Raw genomic sequence first — 20,229 nt, forward strand, 5'->3', positions numbered from 1 at the left:
GAGACTGAGCACGATTATGGTACATGAGACGGAAGGGGGGAGGGATTGACAGCCAGACTCCCTGCCAGCCAATGAGAGAGAGTCTTACAACCAGCCAATAGGAGGGGGAGATAGGAAGGCTCTAACCAATAGCAAGAGCGGCATCGCGGGCCGCTGTTTGTTGCGGCAACAGTTGGGGCGGGGGCGGGGCCAGGGTGCCTTCCCGTCGCGGGGCCCGGAAGCGGGTCTGTCTGTGGCCGCCCGCTCCGCATCGAGACGCCCCCATGCCCAGGCGGGCTCCGAGCGGGGCGGCGGCCTGCACTGGTGTGTCTCTGCCCGGCCGCTCTGACGCAGACCGGAGACGGGGGCCGCAGCTCTGGCTCGCTGGGTCCCCCTCGGTAACGCTGTACCGGGCGCGCCCAGCGGGCTTTCGGTCACTGCTGGCTCGGCTGGCCAGGCTCTGCTGCCCTTTCCCACGGAGCCCTTCGGGTGGGCAGGGGTCTTGCTCTCCTGACGCGCTGCTCCCCCGTGAGGGGGTGCGCACGCTGGCCCCGCTTTACTGACAGCCCTTTGGCGCAGAAACTGCCGTCGGTGATCAGACACACAGAGAAATCGGTTCTGGGCAGCCCTCCTCAGAAAGTGTTCAGCCTTATTACATTACTATTGCTGTGTGTGCTGGTATACAAATATGGCCTGGCTCCCTGCCAGGGGATAGAAAAGCAACAAAGACGTCTCAGATTCATCTTGCCCTTGTGCAGTTTGAATTTCCCACTTAGTAAGAGCTGTTGTTTTGCTAATTTGACTGTAGACTTTTTATTCTTTCAAGAGAAAGGATACATGAAAAATAATAAATACGTTTTCATTTAAAAGTAAATGTTTATCATCAAATGCTTAATTTTACATTTCTCAACGGTATTAAATGCAAACTATAATTAAAGAAATACACATGAAAGCTCTAAAAGTGGTGAAAAAGTACAAAATTACATTCTAGTACACATATTAAAAATTAAGAAAATATAGTAACTTCATTTTAATGAAACATTTTTTCTTTCTGAAGAAAATTCCAAGATAAAAAATATACATTTTCTTGCCTGCTTTTAATTAGCTTGCTATTGATACAGTATTTCAGTCCATTACAATTGTTGTATGCAAAGCAGCATAATATATACTATTTTAAGACAACATATTATCAAAAGATTACTGTTTACAGTTCATTTTCTTACAAGAGTTTAATTTTCCCAGACTAAACATTTAAGGCACAATTTCAAAAGTCTGTTCTACCCATATTTACATGTGTAAATAGGTATTGTCCAGAGAAAATGATTAGATGGTATAGTTACCTGAATTTTATACGTAAATGCCCATTTTTGCACACAAATGTGTTTCTTGGCATCCACAAATTGGTACTTTTACAAATAATACGAGTGCATGTGATACCCTTTTGAAGAAAAAAGTGCTTAGGCTAAAAATGTTGGTAGAAGGCTATGTTCTGTGGATATGATCTTGCTCCACTGGGTCTTTTGAATTCACTGGTTGTGGGATTGGACCTTATTATGGCAGCAGAACTTCTACCAAACTGTATCATTCTTTGATGATCTGTGTGAGTCTTTTTTGTTTTGTTTTATACCCGTAAGTAACATGTAGCCCAAAGATAGTCTCTTATGTATGGCTAGATTTAAACACTTTTTCACAGTTCTTTATGATTTGTGCCAATCCTAAAACATACAGTGGCCTTCCTGAAAATACATATAATGCATTATTTTCTATAGGGTCTTCCATACATTCTCTCTTAAAAGGCTTTACATAATTAAAATATACAATTGCACAGTAAAAATAAAAAGTAAAAGGAAACATATTGACAGGTAATAGCAAGAGAAGAAATGTTTTTAGATTTTGAAAATAAATACAGCGTGAGGCCTATAGATACAATAAGCATGTTTCAGATGATTGGTGTTACAGAAAGCTCTTGCATCAATAGTGATAAGATTGTGAAGGTATATAGAGAACACTGGTGTTAGGTGAATGGGTGGAACAAAGAATGGAGCAGATAAAGAAAAGTCCAGAGGAAGGCTGTAGCAATATCTTTGAGGGAAAGGAAAGAAGCTTTGAAGTGATACCTGGAAAAAATACAGGAAGCCATTGGAGTAGTTTGAGGGTGTCAATGAGGTGATTGTGTGTTGAATGGGTGAAAGGGAAGCTAGCAACATTCTACACCTGATGAAGTCTGAAGAGAGTCCATAGTTGCAAAGGGTTGTGAGAAGATTACTGGATGGATAAAGATTTCAGTAGAGGCAGAAACTGTTTGAGAGATGGTGATATGCAGATTTGCAGACAAATAGTTGGAAGTAAGAGAATTTGGGATTAAGGATGTTGCCAAATTTAAGGACAGTGGAGGTAACGGGTTAACAGGTAACAGGGGTAACATCTTTGAGCAGGGTTTTTTTTGTTTGTTTGTTGTTTTTTTGAAAGAAAAAAATAAAATTTAGAGGGGGGGAGGGATAGCTCTGTGGTTTGAGCATTGGCCTGCTAAATCCAGGGTTGTGAGTTCAACCTTGAGGGGGCCATTTAGGGGGCAGAAATTGGGGATTGGTCCTGCTTTGAGCGGGTGGTTGGACTAGATGACCTCCTGAGGTCCCTTCCAACCCTGATATTCTATGATTCTATGAATAGGAGATCAGCGTAAAGAAATGCAACGGTGTTCGGTTTAAAGATGCTTCTCTTGCCCTAGAGAAACGGTTCACTCTGATATGTAGCTGAAAGAAGTTAAAATAAAATCCCAGGTTTATTTGATCAAAACAGAGTGTTTGGACAGCAAGGTGCACTTTTTCATCAGAGGTGCACTTTCCATGAACCATGAAATACCAGCAGCGTAAAAGTGTTAGCTAAGGTCTTGCCTACACTTGAAAAGGTTTGCCAGTGTAGATATACCAGTAACGCTATATTGGCAACACCTTCCAGCTTGTATCAGAAAGATAGTTCTTTAGCCATGATGGTTTAAACCAGTTCCTTGAGTGGAGTACCACTCCACTGTACCAGTTTATACAGTGGGCTTTTGCCATGTAACTGTCTCGAGTAGGGTGAGGAAAAATCATACCCCTGACCAATGTAGCTATGCCAGCAAAACTTTTAAGTGTAGATCAGGCCTAAGTTTAAAGTTAGAGACAAGATTAGAGAGAGAGAAAGTAGACAGAAAAGGCCAGAGGGCAAGGCCACAGGAGGAGAGAAGTCATCCCAGAAATAAAGGGCCTTTTAATAGACAAGAACAGAATAATTTGAGGAAGGAACCAAAGTTCGCTGGTTAGTTTAGAGGCTGTTCTGCACTCAAGGAGAATAGGAACAAAGAGCCACCTCCGTAGAGGAGGTTGTTGACTATATGCAACTGAAATTTCTCTTCCCTGTGACCGATGTACAAAATCTAGATTGAATACTGTCAGTGAGATTATTGTTTGAGCACTGACTGGAGAACTGAGAAATTGTTACTTTGTCAAGCACTTGCTGAGAAAAGTCAAATTAAAACTGGAGCAGTAGTTAGAGTGTTGTTGTCTAACTTGTTTCTTAAAAATCTCATTTAACCAGAGATATTAAGGAATGTATCAGAAGTAAAGGAATGGTGACTAAGAAGGGAACAAAGGAACACATTGAAGGCAAAATGATAGGCTAGAGAAGGAGACTGAGAGTTCCCTAAGGAGTAGTTTAATAAAGCAGGAGGAAGGAGAGGGAGAGAGAACCTAAATTCTACAGCAACATTTTGGGATTCTGTGGCACTCTGGTGTGGCAGACTGGACATTCAGTGGCAGTTTCATTTAAATTTTAAAAATGTAGGGTTTTAATTAGTTAAATCAATACAAGATCAGTACAATAGCCACTTTTATTTATTTTGAAATAAAATTCTATTTATTTTATGCTGTCCTAACACTTGCAGTTTTTGAAATATGATAGTTCAGACTGAATAGAAGTTATAAGTGTGAATCTGGAGGTTTTGACAGTTGTGTAGGGGTCATTTGAGACTTTTTACACCTAGGGAGACATGGGAAACAGTTTGAGATTGTTGGGTAAGTACATTAGTTGGATGTTTCTGCTCAAATAATCAGCAGTTAAAATAGTTAACAGTGTTGACATCTAAATTATTATCCTAAGGTTTCAGAGTTCAAATGAGATGCACAGGGCCAATTCATGCCACACAGAGCTATTGTTTCAAGCTACAGAATGAGGAAGACAGCACTGCATTGGTTTACACTAAGACCATGTTTTCAAGGTTTTCTTTGCAATTACAATGTTTAGAAAGTTAATTTTGTAGAAAAAAATAAAAATTTGGATTCTCTGGGCAAGGAATAGATTTCATGGTGAATTCTGTGGTCATAGAATACAGGGGAGTCTGGCTGTTGTAAATCAACTTTTGTCTTAAATCTTCTTTGTCATTCTAAAAATCAGAAGAAGTACTTGAGCCTTCACCAATATGTTAAAAAAACCCTGATTTTGTATTTTTAAATCACTGTTAATTTGTTCAGTGTTGTTAAATGCAACAAAAATTTTAAACTAAATGTAAAGAAACTGGAATCGGCCACCGTGCCTAATTGCTGTCATAATTTGTGAAATACTTCTTATTTTACAGACATGCATTCTGCATACCACAACATATTGCTGCTCATCTCACATTTTGCTTATTTCAGATACACGCACAATTTCCACTCTAGTGTGTGTATTCACAAAATATTGTTATCCGTTAAGACAAACCAAACACATTTTGTTCATTCTAGAAGCACAAGACTTTAAAAGATAATGCCACATGAACTGGAATATGTTTCTCATTTAATTTATACCAAAAGCTGTCTTCTCTTTTGAAATGTTATGTTGCTCACCTGAATGGGGTAGAGTTTTCTTTTATAAATTCCTGAACAATAAAGGAGTAGGTTAGAGTTTCAAGCTTACACTTTCCCCACTGGTGGCATTATTGTGCTCTATACTGTCACAGATTCAAGTATCTTATGTAATTCTCATTGTAATTAATTCTTTGCTTTACAGACCCAAAGTCCAAGCATCATTACATATCTACATCAAGTTCCTGACCATTACATTTTGCTTGCGGATCTCGTTTAGCTGATTGATGTGAAAACATTCATACAGATAGATAACTCTCCAGTGCCTATTCATGTGCAAATGCTGAAAAGTACAGGTTTTTTAAATTACAATCCTATAAATATGTCCAGCAGCCTTAACTTAAAGCATGTGAGTAGTCCTACTAGAGTGAATGGGACTATTCACGTGATTAAAGCCTCTTTTTAAGGTTTTGCAAGATAGGATGGCCTTTGGCATCAACTTGTGCACCAAAATATTAATAACAAATCTAAGATATTTATGTGATTTAAGGATTTTAAAAAACTATCAACCACTTTGGGACAAACTAATACTGTATCCCCTTTTCTGTAGGTTTGTTAATACAAATACAGAGGACTTCAGGATGCCATACTTCCAGTAGACTTTGCATTTGGTATGGAGAACACCAGCAGGCCATGAAATATAGACAGGACATTTTCTGAGATTTACACGGCATATTTTACAGCAAAATGTGTGCCTTAGTGCTCAGTTCACATAGCTGAAGACCCAAAACAGAACTTGTTCTCTCCAAAAAGTGCTGCTCTTTGCACTGATTTCTTCTTTTTTCCCTTTTAAAAGATTTTTATATGTGTTTAATGTCTTGTAATAACAATGTCAAAATAAATAAGGAAACAATAATAGAAGGATGTAAATGTTAGTCTAACACTGTCCATTCAGAAGAAATTCTCAGATACTTAAGAAGGAGAGAAATTCAAGGAGTCTGCTGAGGTAGAGAAATTGATGAAACACGTTAAGAATAAAAAAAGTGACTGAGAACAATTAAAACAGAGAGGTGGACAGGGGTGGAATAGCAAAGAATGATGGAGAAAATTGGGATGGAGAGAGAGATTGGGAACAGAAATAGGTAGACTTGGGTAGAGAGAGAGAAAGAGACTCAGCAAAAGTGAGGGGAAAGACAGAAGAAAACCGGAGTGTAGGTCTACAACAAAATGTACACTATGTAACATTAGATATGTGTAAAAGAGAGCCAACTCAAGGTGAAATAAATAGGGGGAGAAAAGCAGAATCACATTTTAAGAAGTCTGGAGAAAAGAGGAGAGAACAAAAATCTGGGAAGTTTAAAAATCCAGAAGATTAGCATGGGAGAAAATGCAGTCCCTGGAAATAGTATGGACAAGATGGACCAAGAAAAAATGGAGCGAGAAAAGGGAGAGAATGAAGAACAAAAAAGAAAAGACATACTAAATTTTTTTTTAACCAAAGTTTTACGACAACGTTATATGAAGAAGTATTTACAATGCTGATATGTACTCTGTGTATATATATATATATATATATACATACGCTATATATAAAGATATAGTCACAATATAGTGGCACTGACCAGGAATGTGTTGACCTGGTGGGAGTTCTGAGTCATCAGTCTACTTCAAGTAAATGAAAACTGTGTGCCTCTGGCCTCAGCTTGACCAGCTGCAGAAGTCTCTACCTCTTCCTCCTAATGTTCAAGTTATTAAAATCTTCTTCCATATCCACACATCTAAGTTCACACACAGCCTTGCAAGGCCTAGAAGAGAGAAAAAACTCCAATGTTTCCAATGAGATATTCTCTATAAGTTGTGCCTCTGTCTGTTTTCCTCATAATCAGAAAAGAGAAGTTTTCCATCTCCAATTTGAACTTCAGTTTTAAGGAGGGCCATGGACAAATAATAGCTCGGTTCTCCATTATTTTTAATTTACATAACACTTCAAGCGAGGTGTAGTTTTTCCCTCACACAAGGGAATTAATATATTCACAAGCCTTGAAAAGTATTATCTGAAGCTGTTTCAATTTAGTGGTTATAAAATCCATTGGGAGACCTTTTCTTAAGAGATACCTGTGGTGGGTGAAATTTGACCCTGAGCAGAGGGCCAGCACAAAACCTGTGTACTGTAATACTAAAGATCTACTATGGCTTCAACATACGGATTAAGGAGGGCTTAAATCATGCACAGGATGCATTTCACCCCACGGCATATTCCTTGCCTCCTAGTTGATGCCTTCCACTTTAATAATGTCAGACCTAGGGATCTGAGGGAAGATCGGACAGGTCCTTTAAATCTCAGCATTTCAGGGCTCAGCCCTCAACAGTTTATTTGCAGGTGCACAAATTTCAGACACTTCCCATTTGGTCCAGACTCAACCCTCAGGTTTCAATTTCTAATATAGTCTAATGATCTGTATTTAGAGTGGAGAGACATGCATTTCATTACCATGTTTAAAACAGGTTCCAAGAAGGCAGTCTTTTCTATTAGAGCTTGGGTCCGATCCTTCCATTTTGCCATTTGACTACTCAAGTCCCCAAACTGATGATCTATTAAAACCAGTTTACCAAGAGCACAGTCCTACTTTTGTTCCAAGCTTTCAAAATTAGTTTCTGTTTTGGTTGCCAGAGATTGTAAAGTGAAGGGCCTTTATCTATGGTCTTGTCTACACTGTGGTTCTGCCTCAATTTCAACCACTGATGTAACTGCATCTGTCTACATTAGGAATTTGCACTACTGTACTTACTTTGGTGGCTGGCCCCAGATGGCTGAAATGGGCAAATCCCCAGAAAAGACAAGGCCTTAATGGGGAGCTTTAACAACCTTAAGAGACATCCCTGGTTGAGGATTAAGAAACATGCCCTCTAAGGGAGGCATCTCCAGTGCCTTCTGGCTCAATATGTCCTCAGACTCAGATAACTTAAAAATGAGATTGAGGAGGTAAATCCTTTCCTTTTAGCTCCTCTGGACAGGTTCTGGGTATTGAAGTTTAGGAGCTATCACTAGACAAAGATAAAAACAGAAATTATCAAGTAAACAGTAGGGCGAGGAGGAGAACTCCCTTTATCCTGAACTTAATACTCTGAGTTCATGTCAGCCAAATATTTGTCTAGATATTTCATATATAATAAGCAGCTTTTATGACCAACTTAAAAATAAACACAAAAGGAGCCTCCCCAACACAGAAGTTAGAGCAGTAGTTATGGGAATATCAATTCAATACCAACTCATTAATGAAGAACTCCAAGATCAAAGGTAAAAAACTCTACTAAAAGCAAACACCTCATCCACCCTAGTGCTCTAAGCCAGTGGTTTTCAACCTTCGGTCCATGGACATCTGGGGGTCTGCAGACTATGTCTAAGGGGTCTGCAAAAGGTGACTATGAAAATAAAGTTTCAGATCCCAGAAAAGGCGTTCCTTTTTTCTGATCGATCAATAGTATGTGAATACACTTCACCTACAGGTCAAAACCTGGAAGTGTCATTACCATAGAAGCCCACAATTTAGCGCCCAGCGTCACATTTATAGTTGAATTCTGTCCAGTCAGTTTTAAACCTAAGGCTTCTATGATAGGGGGTCTGGACCTCCATTTGAAATTTTTTAGGATTTGCAAATGAAAGGTTGAAAACCACTGCTCTAAGAAACAGCGATGCAAACACTGCTAGAAATAACACTTCTCCAAAGATGGCTTCTAAAATAGTGAAGTAAACTGTGACCAGTGGAAGAAAGCTGTACAGTTTAGAAGTGCTGTGTCTAAAGCATTGTTTAATAATAGGTAAACTGTGAGTGCTCAGCCTTTCACATTGTTTACCAATCAAACTTTCATTGGCTCCTTGACATTTTATTCTTCCATAACATTCCTGTTATAAAAGCGGTGGCAGTCCTGTAGTGCAACAATGTCAGAAACCACCCTCTAGGGTAGGGGTTCTCAAACTTCATTGCACCGCGATCCCCTTCTGACAACAAAAAATATTACACGACCCCAGTATGGGGGAATGAAGCCTGAGCCTGCCTGAGCTCTGCAGCCCCAGGCAAAGGGGCCAAAGCCCAAGGGCTTCAGCCCCAGGGGAGGGGCCTGTAACCTGAGCCCCACCGCACAGGGCTGAAGCCAAAGCCTGAGACCTGCTGCCCAGGGCTGAAGCCCTTGGGCTTTGACTTCAACCCTGGGTGGTGGGGCTCAGGCTTCAGCTTCAGCCCCAGGTGGCGGGGATCGGGCTTTGGCTTCTGCCCCAGCAAGTCTAACGCCAGCCCTGGCAACCCCATTAAAATGGGGTCGCAACCAGTGTTCCCTCTATGTTTTTACATCCATGTGTGGAATGAATTTTGTTATGTGCACCAATACACACATCACCTCTGTATTGGTGCACATAACAAAATTCATGTGGTGGGGTGGGGCTGAGGGGTTCGGAGTGTGGGAGGGGGTTCAGGGCTGGGGCACAGGGTTGGAGTTCAGTGGGAGGGCTCGGGTTGGGGGTGCAAACTCTGGGGTGGGGCTGGGGATGAGGGGTTCAGGGTGCAGGAGGGGGCTCAGGGCTGGGGCAGAGAGTTGGGGTGTGGGAGGATGAGGGCTCTGGCTGAGGGTGTGGGCTCTGGGGTGGGGTTGGGGATGAGGTTCAGGGTGCAGAAGTGGGCTCAGGCCTGGGGCAGAGGGTTAGGTGCAGGGGGTGAGGGTTCTGGCTAGGGGTGAAAGCTCTGGGGTGGGGCTGGGGATGAGGGGCTTGGGGTGTGGGAGGGGGTTCAGGCTGGGGCAGAGGGTTGGGGTGTGGCGGGTGTGGGCTCTGGGGTGGGGCATCTCTCCCCGCCGCAACCCTGAACCTCTGCGAGGGGCTTAATAGGCAGCTGCACAGCCATGCAGCTTAGAGGGAACATAGGTCACAAACCACTTTGGGGTCCTGACCCACAGTTTGAGAACTGCTGCTCTTGGGCTATTCTGTGCTTGATGAATGAGTAACTCCTATCAACTGTGGCAGGAAAGATGTCTGTGCATCAAATACACTCCCATAGTGAGGGATTCTTACTTTGTTTTTTATTGTCTCTGTTAATATTTATTATTTGCAAATCGTACTTTACACCAGTGGCTTACAAGAAACTGATCTTCATGTACTAGCTGTAACATTTACTTCTCCCTGTCCACAGAGAGGATAAAAGCTCTCCATAGACCCTTTTGTTAAGATTGTTGTATGTGTGTGAAGATTTGCATTAGAAAGAATTCCATTGATAAATACCATATCCAGTTTCTGTGTTTGAGATATCTGATAACAGCTAAGCTATAAACCAGTGGAGCAAATTCTAAGGTGATGCAAGTTAATGTAAAGGAGTCTAATTTAGACTCTGACTCCCTCAGATGAAAAAGGAGTGTAAACTGGTGTAATTTACACACCTAGGAGCCTGAAGATGTTGGTTTACTTTAACTAACACATTTATATACCCTCCCATGAGTTGTTTTTCTTGCTACACTCCTGCCTCCTGGCATCTCAGCATGTGAATTATATCATTTTAGATTCCCTTACACTCAGTCTCAGTGGTCTTGAGCCTCTACTGCCTTCCACCTTCTGTATGTAGTGTAGTTGTAGCCATGTTGGCCCCAGGATATTCGAGAGACAAGGTGGGTGAGGTAATATCTTTCATTGGACCAATTTCTGTTGGTGAGACAGACAAGCTTTTGAGCTACAGTAGAACCTCAGCATTATGAACCCCAGAGTTACATACTGACCAGTCAATCACACACCTCATTTGGAACAGCAATCAAGCAACAGCAAAGACAAAAACAAAAAAATAACAATTCTGCATAATACTGTGTTAAACAAACTACTAAAAAAATAAAGGGGAAAGCTTAAAAAAAGATTTGACTAGGTCAGGAAACTGTTTCTGTGCTTGTTTCATTTAAAATAAGATGGTTAAAAGCAGCATTTTTCTTCTGCATAGTAAAGTTTCAAAGCTGTATTAAGTCAATGTTCAGTTGTAAACTTTTGAAAGACCAACCATAACATTTTGTTCAGAGTTATGAACAACCTCCATTCCTGAGGTGTTTGTAACTCTGAGGTTCTACAGTACATAAAGAAAAAGAGCTCTGAGTAGTTTGAAAGCATTTCTCTCACCAACAGAAGTTGGTCCCATAGAAGATATTATCTCACCCACCTTGCACCTTCTGTCGTCATTTCCATCTAACCAAAGTAAGTGTAAAATGCTACCATTCTGACCTGGTAAAATTGATGCCCACTTTGCACAGATTTAAATGACTACCCAAGGTGCAAGGCAGTGGAGAATCAGGTCCAGTGGGTCAAATTCAGAGTTGATGTGTTAGGCAGGGTGTGAGTTACCTGTTGGCAAATGGGAGAGAGTCTAAGTAAGTTAGTCTAAAGGAGTCTAAAAAAAGTCTGTAGTCCCAGTCCTGGAACTTGTTCCATAAGAGCAGATCCTAGGGGCCACACAGAACCCCAGTAACTTCAGTGGGGGTCCACATGGATGGTCTGTGCAGAACAGGATTGGGTCCTAAATTTAGGAAACAAACACTGAGACCCAGATGGGGGCATGGATTATGCCATCTTTAGACTAAAATCTGAATTAGTCCCAAAATCGTTATTGTAAGAGTAGAGTATGAAGGCAAGATTGTCACCGTCTGTGCCAATGCAGGGATATAAGGGGGCACAAAGTGCCCCTTACTTCCCTGTGTGGCCTACCTGTATTGCAGATGAGAGAACGGGGGTGGGGCAGAGAAGTACATCCCTGCTGTACTTCTGGAGCAAGGCAACTACATGCTGCCCCTTACTCAGGCCAGATTGATAACTGATGACAATCTCACCATTACTGACGAGCAGTTACTGAAATGAAAGCATTCTAATTAGTTGTAACACTTTGAATAAGAAAATGTTTACCCTAAGCTTTATAAAAATCACAAAAACATCTAACCATTTTCTTCATAATATGCCTTTTATATATGGGAAAGTGATTTAAAGTTGAAATAGTGCAATTTAAAAACAATAGTGCAGGAAGCGAACAATAAAAAACAAAATAGAAGTTGTAGATTGCATTATATTATTTTCAGCACAAGTAAATTAACTCAGCAACCTCTACATGAAAGAGACCTCGGGCAAAATTTTCACAAGCACATAAGTGACTTAGGGCATTTCTACACTGCAATAAAAAATCCACTGCACTTAGTCTCAGAACCTGGGTCAGCAGACTCAGACTTGCAGGATTTGGGCTGCAGGGCTAAAAATTGCAATGTAGATGTTTGGGCTTGGGCTAGAGCCTGGGCTCTGAGACCCACCTCTCTTGCATGGTCTCAGAGTGCAGGCTACAACCCGAACATCTACACTGCAGTTTTATAGCCCTGCAGCCCTAAGTTCCATGAGCCCGAGATCAGCTGATCTGGGCCAGTGGGTCTTTTATTGCCATGCAGATATACTCCTAGGTGCTTTTGAAAAATTGTTCCCATAATCACCTGAAGGCATGGGAACTAGTCATGAAGTCAGAGGACAGCATAGTGATCAATTAAAGGGACATCATCAAATTAAAAACATTTGTCTGATTTTTTCCTATTAATTGTACACGTAACACAATTTTTGTAAGTGTATGAATTTGTGTGTCACCATCTCCCCTGTATAATGGATAATTAGTCAAATTTTCTTCTTTTTTATGTGGATCTTCCAAACAGCAACAGGGGAGAGATTAATATTTTTAATATAGGAAATGTGATTGGTAAAACATAAAAATTGTCAGTGTAACTAAAGAAGAGGTATAGTAACTGAAAATAATTGTAGCTTGTTTTTGTAAGGTGACTGGATTTTGAGTTAACAGATTCGTAGATTCCAAGACCAGACAGGATCATTGTGATCATCTAGTCTGACCTCCTGTATAACACAGGCCATAGAATTTCCCCTAAATAATTCCTAGAGCATTCCTGTGAGAAAAACATCCCAACTTGATTTCAAATTGCCAATGATGGAGAATCCACCATAATCCTTTGAAATTACTCTCGCTGTTTAAAAATTTATGCCTTATTTTCAGTCTGTATTAGTCTACCTTCGACTTCGAGCCATTGGATCATGTTATGCCTTTGTCTGTTAGACCGAAAAGTCCAGTATTAAATATGTGTTCCCCGTATAGGTACTTATAGACTGTGATCAGATCACTCTTTAACCTTCTATTTGTCAGGCTAAATAGATTGAGGTCCCTGAGTCTATCACTATAATGGTCTTCCTTTAAATTAAGCGATTGTAGTTTGAGAAGCCCTTGCCTGAAGGTGATTAAATTAATGTGGGGAGAAGGCAATAGCTGAGAAACTAAAACTAAAAATATAAACCTTAGATTCACAGGTTGAAAGGCTGGTCTCAGTGAAGTGAATAGGAGTTTTGCCATTGACTTCACAGTGGGGCCAGGATTTCACCCACATCATGCCATGAACAATAGAACAAGGCAAGAGGAAGATATAGTTATACATTAATAATGCATTCATATATACAACAGATACGAAGGGAAGCTTGAAAAAGTTAAATTGGTACACCTAAAGGAGGTCTGAATTAGCACTTTACCATGATATATGTGGTTTTACTTCACTCCATTTCCAAAGATCCCAAAGAGAGTAATATTTTTTTAAATCTTTTCCCTTTGGTTTTTAATTGTAGTTACTCATGTAGTCCAACAGGAAGATAATCTACAACTTTTTCTTGTTTTTCAATATCATAAATATTCCAGATGCTACAAAATCTATTGTAAAAATGTACATTCGGTTGTTTTATGAGACACAGGACCGGGTAATGCATTTTCAGGGAAGATCATCTCTATTCCATCCTGCCCATTATCAGACAACGGTGGAGAATCCAAGGGTTCACGCTTGATTGTGTGAACCAAGCAGGGATTTTTAAACTCACATTGCATCTTAAAAATCTGGTTATTCTGCTCTCTCTCTTCTACTGAATTGGGGTTATAGAACTGATTGTAGAAGTCTGTAGGCTGAAAGTCATGGATGCTTTCCAAACATGCAGAGTTCTGGGGGCAAACCTGTGTCATCTCTTTGTTATGTAACCCTTTACATGGTCTGTTTATATTCATATTGTTGGTATGATTTGTTACAATGCATTGCCAATTATGCGGTGTGTAAACACAGTGCGTTGGTTTTTGACAAGGAGACAGTTGCTCACTGAGGTCCGATTCTGTTTTAAGGTGCACCATGTTAGGGTAGCCAATCAGCTGCTTTTTCACCATACCATTCTCATCCAGCCAGACTCGACTTTGTGACATCATGTAGCTATCAGCTACATTTTCAGAATCAGAATCATATTCAGTTTTGATGGGAATATCTAGAGGAAATACTGTGTCATATAGAGTTTCTGGGTACATCAGTGGACGTTGTAATTTCACAGGATCTGTAGTGTAGTTCTCCACTGTAAATTGCTGTAAGCCTGAATAAGACTGGCAATTTTCTGTAGTACCCCAGTGGGAAGGACAGGTTGATGCTAAATTTAAAAGACTTTGATCTCTGTTACAGAATGGTCCAACTTTTCTGCTCGGACATGTATTCATGCGTTGATTTACAGAACAAGAACTTGATGAATTTTTTAAAGTCCAAATGTTGTTTGTGTTGCAGTTGTTTTGAACACCTAAAAGTAATGTGTTAGAATTGAGAGATTCCTCTTGCATGAAACACTTGTCATTTGTCTTAGGTTCAAACTTCACTTTTATGCTATCCTGTTCATTTTTTACAGTTGTCCAGTTAAGATGCTTCATCTGTCCCAAAGTTTCAATGGCACAGTTATAGTTAAGTGCTTCCTTCTGTCCTTTCAAACTTGTGATGTTCTTTGGTACCTTCAGGTGCACATCTTCTTCCCTTTCAATAAAAGTAGAAAAAGTCAGTCAGTCAGTCAAGTGTTTCTAAAATATTTTTCCTGTACTGTGTGTTACCCATGTAGAATATAGAATGGAGTGCTATGATAGAGGTTTCATTCATATTTGGTCGGTGTGATTTGGATAATTCATCTCTCATGAGTAATGCAGGAATCTCATACCCATACCAATATAATCTTATAATGTATTCCATATTTACACTATGCACACACACAGTGCAAGGCCATCTCATTTAAACTACTGTATGCATGTTAAATTCCATTCCACTTTTGGTGTACATTTTACCATTACCTTAAATAAAATAGTAACAAGTTTTACTTTTATTATCTTTTTTATTAAAATATCACCTAATGTTCTGGGCAGAAAAATGGTTTCAATATACAGAATGGTTTATTCAACATAGTATATGAGTATATGAAATGGTTTCAATAGTGTGGAATAAAACAGAGTTCGTAGTAGTTTAAATGAAATAGTACTACATAGTTAGGAACTTTTTGATTTAAGTGGTTTGAGTGAGAGCTGCAGAGGTGTGTTTTTTCAGAATAGTTTGTTTTAGGAGATGAAAGAAGTGCTCAGAGGAAGTGTCCAGAGTAATATCCCCAAGCATTCACTAATTTGGGTGTCTCCATTTTCATGTGTCCAACTTGAGACATCTTGTGCTTGATTTTCTGAGGCTCTGTGGTCCCTTAGTTCTCATTAGCTACATCTGAAGCACACAAAATTAGTGATCATTTATGAAAAAATTGGCCTTAGCTTTTGGATAACAGGTATAGTCTTGTCTTGGGACTTAGATTAATCAGAGAGGAAAGATGTGAGATGCTGAATCCAAGCTATTTAAGGTATAGAGTTGAACTGGTTTGGGGAAAAGTGGATATCAGAATTAGAAACGCAAAATGGAAGAGAGAGAAAACTGATGGGGATTTCAGAAGTTACTTAGCTCAATACTTCTAATTTTTTGTTTTGAGAATGGGCTCAGCATGTAAGTACAAGAATCCCCAGTAGGGGGAGCCCATGCTGTTATAATGTGGAAACTGTCCCATTACAACAAACATAGAGTAAGGAGGGAGAGAGAAGTTCTAAGTATGTACTTATAATATTAATGGGTTTCAACTCCCTGCTAAATATTATTAAAATTTTAAATTCTTAAAACACAACTAACATGTTACTCTCTTGCAGAAATAACATCTCAGGAAGAAAGACAAGTATGATGCAGCAACAGCAGCTTTTAGAAATCAGTGAAAATTGGGGGCGTGCAGGGAAGTAACATCCAATGTAAAAAGTAAAGCAGAAGATGGGACTGTTCTGAAATAACGCATGAAGACAAACATTATACTAAAGTATTTGTATATAAATAGGAGGAGAATGGGAAAAAGGATGCCATTTTATGGCAAACGAATTTACATTTCCAGCAAACTACTGCACAGTTGACAAGGCAGACCCCACCAGGCAGACCTGTGGGGCAAGGATGCAAGTGATGATGAACAAAATACAAAAACAACAGTGGGTATCTGCTACAGCCCACCTGGTCTAGCTAGGGGAGAGTGAGAATGGAACTTCATGGACCAATGCTCATGGTACTCCATGCCACATGATTACCTTGCTCAATGGAGGTATTTAACTATCCACTGGGTAACAAAGGCATCCAAATATGAATCAAAGAGGTTCCTAAATTACACAGAAAACAGACACAAAAATAGAGACTTGAACAAGAAGAGAAGCCACCTTGGGTCTGCTTCTTAATGGTCCAATTCATTCCCTGGACTGGAGTAACAGATGGCGGGAGACTGTGGGAGAGGGATTCCCTGGGGAGAGATGGGGTTTCTCTCTTCTTAGGCAAGATTATAGGATCCACCCCCTATAATGATGTATAATGAAAGATGTCTAGAAATTCTTCTGGGGCATATGCAGGAAGCAAGAGCTATCGGTATAGAGGCCCACTGCCTCCTCTCCTGCTTCCCAGCCCCTGGACACCCAAAGCGGGGAAAGATACAGCTCATATTGTTATAAGTGGGGTTAAACCTTATTACGGGTTGTTTTAAAACCTAATAGAAATTGATGTGTGAACATACCCTTCACTTAAGATAGTTGTGGGACAGTTAAGGGGCCACATCCAAAAGATGAGTTTTGGATTGCGTAGGCAGAGTGGCTTTTTGTTGAGTATTGTTTTTTGTGTGCGCACATGCATATGTGTACACATGGGAAGGGAGAACACACAGAAACTAGGGACAGATAAGAACACAGAGAAAGGCAGAGGCAAAAAACAACAAAACCAACCAATAGCTGAAGAACAGAGTGCAACCCTGGAGAAAGCTAGAGAGTTTTTGGCTAAAGAGATTTGAAGGCTGTGAGATAAGAAACTACTCCTTTTGTTCTTGGTTCCTCCTGCATTTGGAGAAGCAGGATTTTGTACATTGTTTATAAATAAACAAGATTGCATCAAAGAAACTACCAGACTGCATCAAGTTCTGCTTCCAGCTGGAAAATTCCCAGGGCCCTAAACTTTGACTAGCTGCACAGGTCGGAAATGAGTAACACTGATGTGAGGAGTGAGATCCAGTTTCCAAGGAGTGAGACTGTGAGCTGGTATTCCTGCTGAACCAAGATAGAACAAATAATGGAGGTGCTTCTAGAGATCAAAAAAGGTCATCAGGAATTATAACAGGACTAAAATGATTTAAAACAAGACCTGAAACAGGGGCTGGAGGCTTCACAACAGGGATTAAAGGAGCATCTGGAGGTTTACCAGAAAGAGCTCAAAGATGACTTGCAGGCGGAGGTGAGAACTCTGTTGGAGCAACAACTACAAAGCATCTGGACAGATTGGGAATTCCAGCTGCAAAACTCCCAATCTGGAATGGTAAAATGGATTGGTGAGGTGACCAGCAATCTGACTGACATAGACCAGAAGTTTTTCCATAAAACAATGAAGACCAAGCAAGCTATAGCTAATCTGGAATTTGCTAATTGAGATGAGCTGGATCAAGGATTTATGGATTTAAAAATTCAGCTCCAGAAGGAAATGAAAGGATCACTGACTACAGTGGAAAGCAGCCACATGGATGAGGAATTGGGCCAGTGAGAGGAATTGGGTAAGACCAGACATTTTCAACTGTTTTCTATCCTGTTTGTTATCCACAGGGCCCAAAGGGGAGAGACTGGGGGGTTGTCCCAGCTCAAATAATGAAAAAACTCAGTATCTTTCAGGGCAAAATTCTGGGAGACCTATTTGGCTCAATTCAACATTATAGCTCAAATTAATGACTGGGTGGAGGGACAGAAAGGCTGGGCCCACAGAACCCCTACCATAGCAATTTGATGGGAGTCACTAGCAATTCAGGGGTTTCATGGACCAGTGCTGCTTTCTATTCATGTTGCATCCCCAGATGTACACCTCTGACCCGGCCAACATGGGCTTGGTAATCTGCCTGCTGATGGGGGAGGTGTTCGACTGGGCCTCCCCCTTGCTGGATAGTAACAGCAGTTTTGTCAAATCGGAACACCTTCCTCCAATCTATATGAGCGATCTTCAATGACCCACCTTGTGCACATTTAGCCAAGGCTGCTCTAAGGAAATTCTGGCAGTGGCAGGGTAACTGTTGCTTACTATGTGGCCCATTTCCATCATCTCATTGTGGCCATGGAGTGGAACAAGGCAGAGCAGCAGTACCAATTCTGGTGGGGTCTGCAGGAGAAAATCAAAGATGAACTGGCCCACATGGAGATGCCCATGGGTCTGGACACCTTCACTGACCTTGCCGTCCACATAGAAACTCAGTTACAGGAATGAAGGGAGGAAAATGAGGGTCCCTCCAGCCCCCATCCACGTACTATTAACCAGTGCCTGTTTCATCTGCTGAACCAGTGCAGGTGGAGCTGGCTTGTTGACAGCTCACCCCTGTCCTGTGCAAGCTCCAAGGAACCCAGGAAATGAGTCACTTCAGGGTCAGTAAGGACTGCCCTGGGCTGTGTGAGGAAAGAATTCCCCTGCACTTCAGTCCTGACTGGGACATGCACCCAGCTCCATCCAGGGGCTTCCCACTTGCAGGTGCCTATCTGGCTGCGCATCCCTGGAGATCCCCAATGGATTCCCATCTAATGAACCCTCATTGATTCAGAAGCAGCTGACAGTTTCATAGATGCAGCGACAACCCAGGCCCTGCAGATTCCTTTGTGACACAAAGCCACTCTGGACCTATGGAAAATATTGATGGCTCCCATCTGTCTTCAGGACTAGTGATTGAGGATACAGTCCACCTGGAAGCCATTATCCAGGAGCACTAAGAAATATTTCGATTCAGCATCATTCAATCCCTGCACTTCCCTCTGATTCTTGGCTTCTCTTGGCAGACTCTTCATAATCACCTCCTTCATTGGTAAGAACAGGAGGACAGTTTCCCTTCAAAATTCTGTCAGCAGTATTGTCAGAAACAAACCAATATTGCCCCAGCACTCGGGGGCTTCAGGCAGGGATGATCACCAAAGTAGGGATGCCCACCAACCCTACTTCAGAACTCCACCTTAAATATCATGACTATGCCAAAGTGTTTGAAAAGAAGATCACAGAAACCCTCCCTCTACATCAGGACTGTGACTGCCCCCACAGAATTGCAGCAGGGAGTGTAAATACCATTTGGGTGGATTTATGTCATGTCAGAACCTGAGCTAGCTGCACTAAGTAAATACCTCCAGGAGAACCTGGCTGGAGGGGTCATCCTCAAGTCAACCTCACCAGCTGGTGCACTGGTCCTTCTCATTGAGGGCAAAAAATGGCAGTTTCCAACTCTATGTTGACAACTGAGCCTTAAACCAAATAATGATCAGGAACCGGTATCCACGACCTCGATTCCAGAATTACTGGACAGTGTAGGGGCCACATGTCAACAAACTGGACCTCTGGTGAGCCTTCAACTTCATGTGCATCAGGGCTGGGAACAAATGGAAGACTGCCTTCCGAACCTGCTACAGCCACTTTGAATATTTAGTGATGCTGTTAGGGCTGACAAATGTGCTGGCAAACTCCCAACATTTTATTAACAATGTGTTACGAGACATAGAATCATAGAATATCAGGGTTGGAAGGGACCCCAGAAGGTCATCTAGTCCAACCCCCTGCTCGAAGCAGGACCAATTCCCAGTTAAATCATCCCAGCCAGGGCTTTGTCAAGCCTGACCTTAAAAACCTCTAAGGAAGGAGATTCTACCACCTCCCTAGGTAACGCATTCCAGTGTTTCACCACCCTCTTAGTGAAAAAGTTTTTCCTAATATCCAATCTAAACCTCCCCCACTGCAACTTGAGACCATTACTCCTCGTTCTGTCATCTGCTACCATTGAGAACAGTCTAGAGCCATCCTCTTTGGAACCCCCTTTCAGGTAGTTGAAAGCAGCTATCAAATCCCCCCTCATTCTTCTCTTCTGCAGGCTAAACAATCCCAGCTCCCTCAGCCTCTCCTTGTAAGTCATGTGTTCCAGTCCCCTAATCATTTTTGTTGCCCTTCGCTGGACTCTCTCCAAATTATCCACATCCTTCTTGAAGTGTGGGGC

General features: G+C 41.2%; 1 protein-coding gene across 1 annotated transcript in view; it reads right to left on the reverse strand.

Annotated features, from left to right (window-relative positions):
• Positions 1-13,549: 13,549 nt before the first annotated feature.
• The window catches only part of AHRR (aryl hydrocarbon receptor repressor), a 128,995-nt gene continuing 122,315 nt past the window's right edge, over positions 13,550-20,229 (reverse strand). Inside the window, exon 10 of the mRNA XM_073332501.2 lies at positions 13,550-14,669. Coding sequence (XP_073188602.1) covers positions 13,550-14,669 — 1,120 coding nt within the window. The remainder of the gene's footprint in view (positions 14,670-20,229) is intronic.

This window comes from Lepidochelys kempii, chromosome 2 (genome assembly GCF_965140285.1).
Source record: "Lepidochelys kempii isolate rLepKem1 chromosome 2, rLepKem1.hap1, whole genome shotgun sequence".
NCBI lineage: Eukaryota > Metazoa > Chordata > Testudines > Cheloniidae > Lepidochelys > Lepidochelys kempii.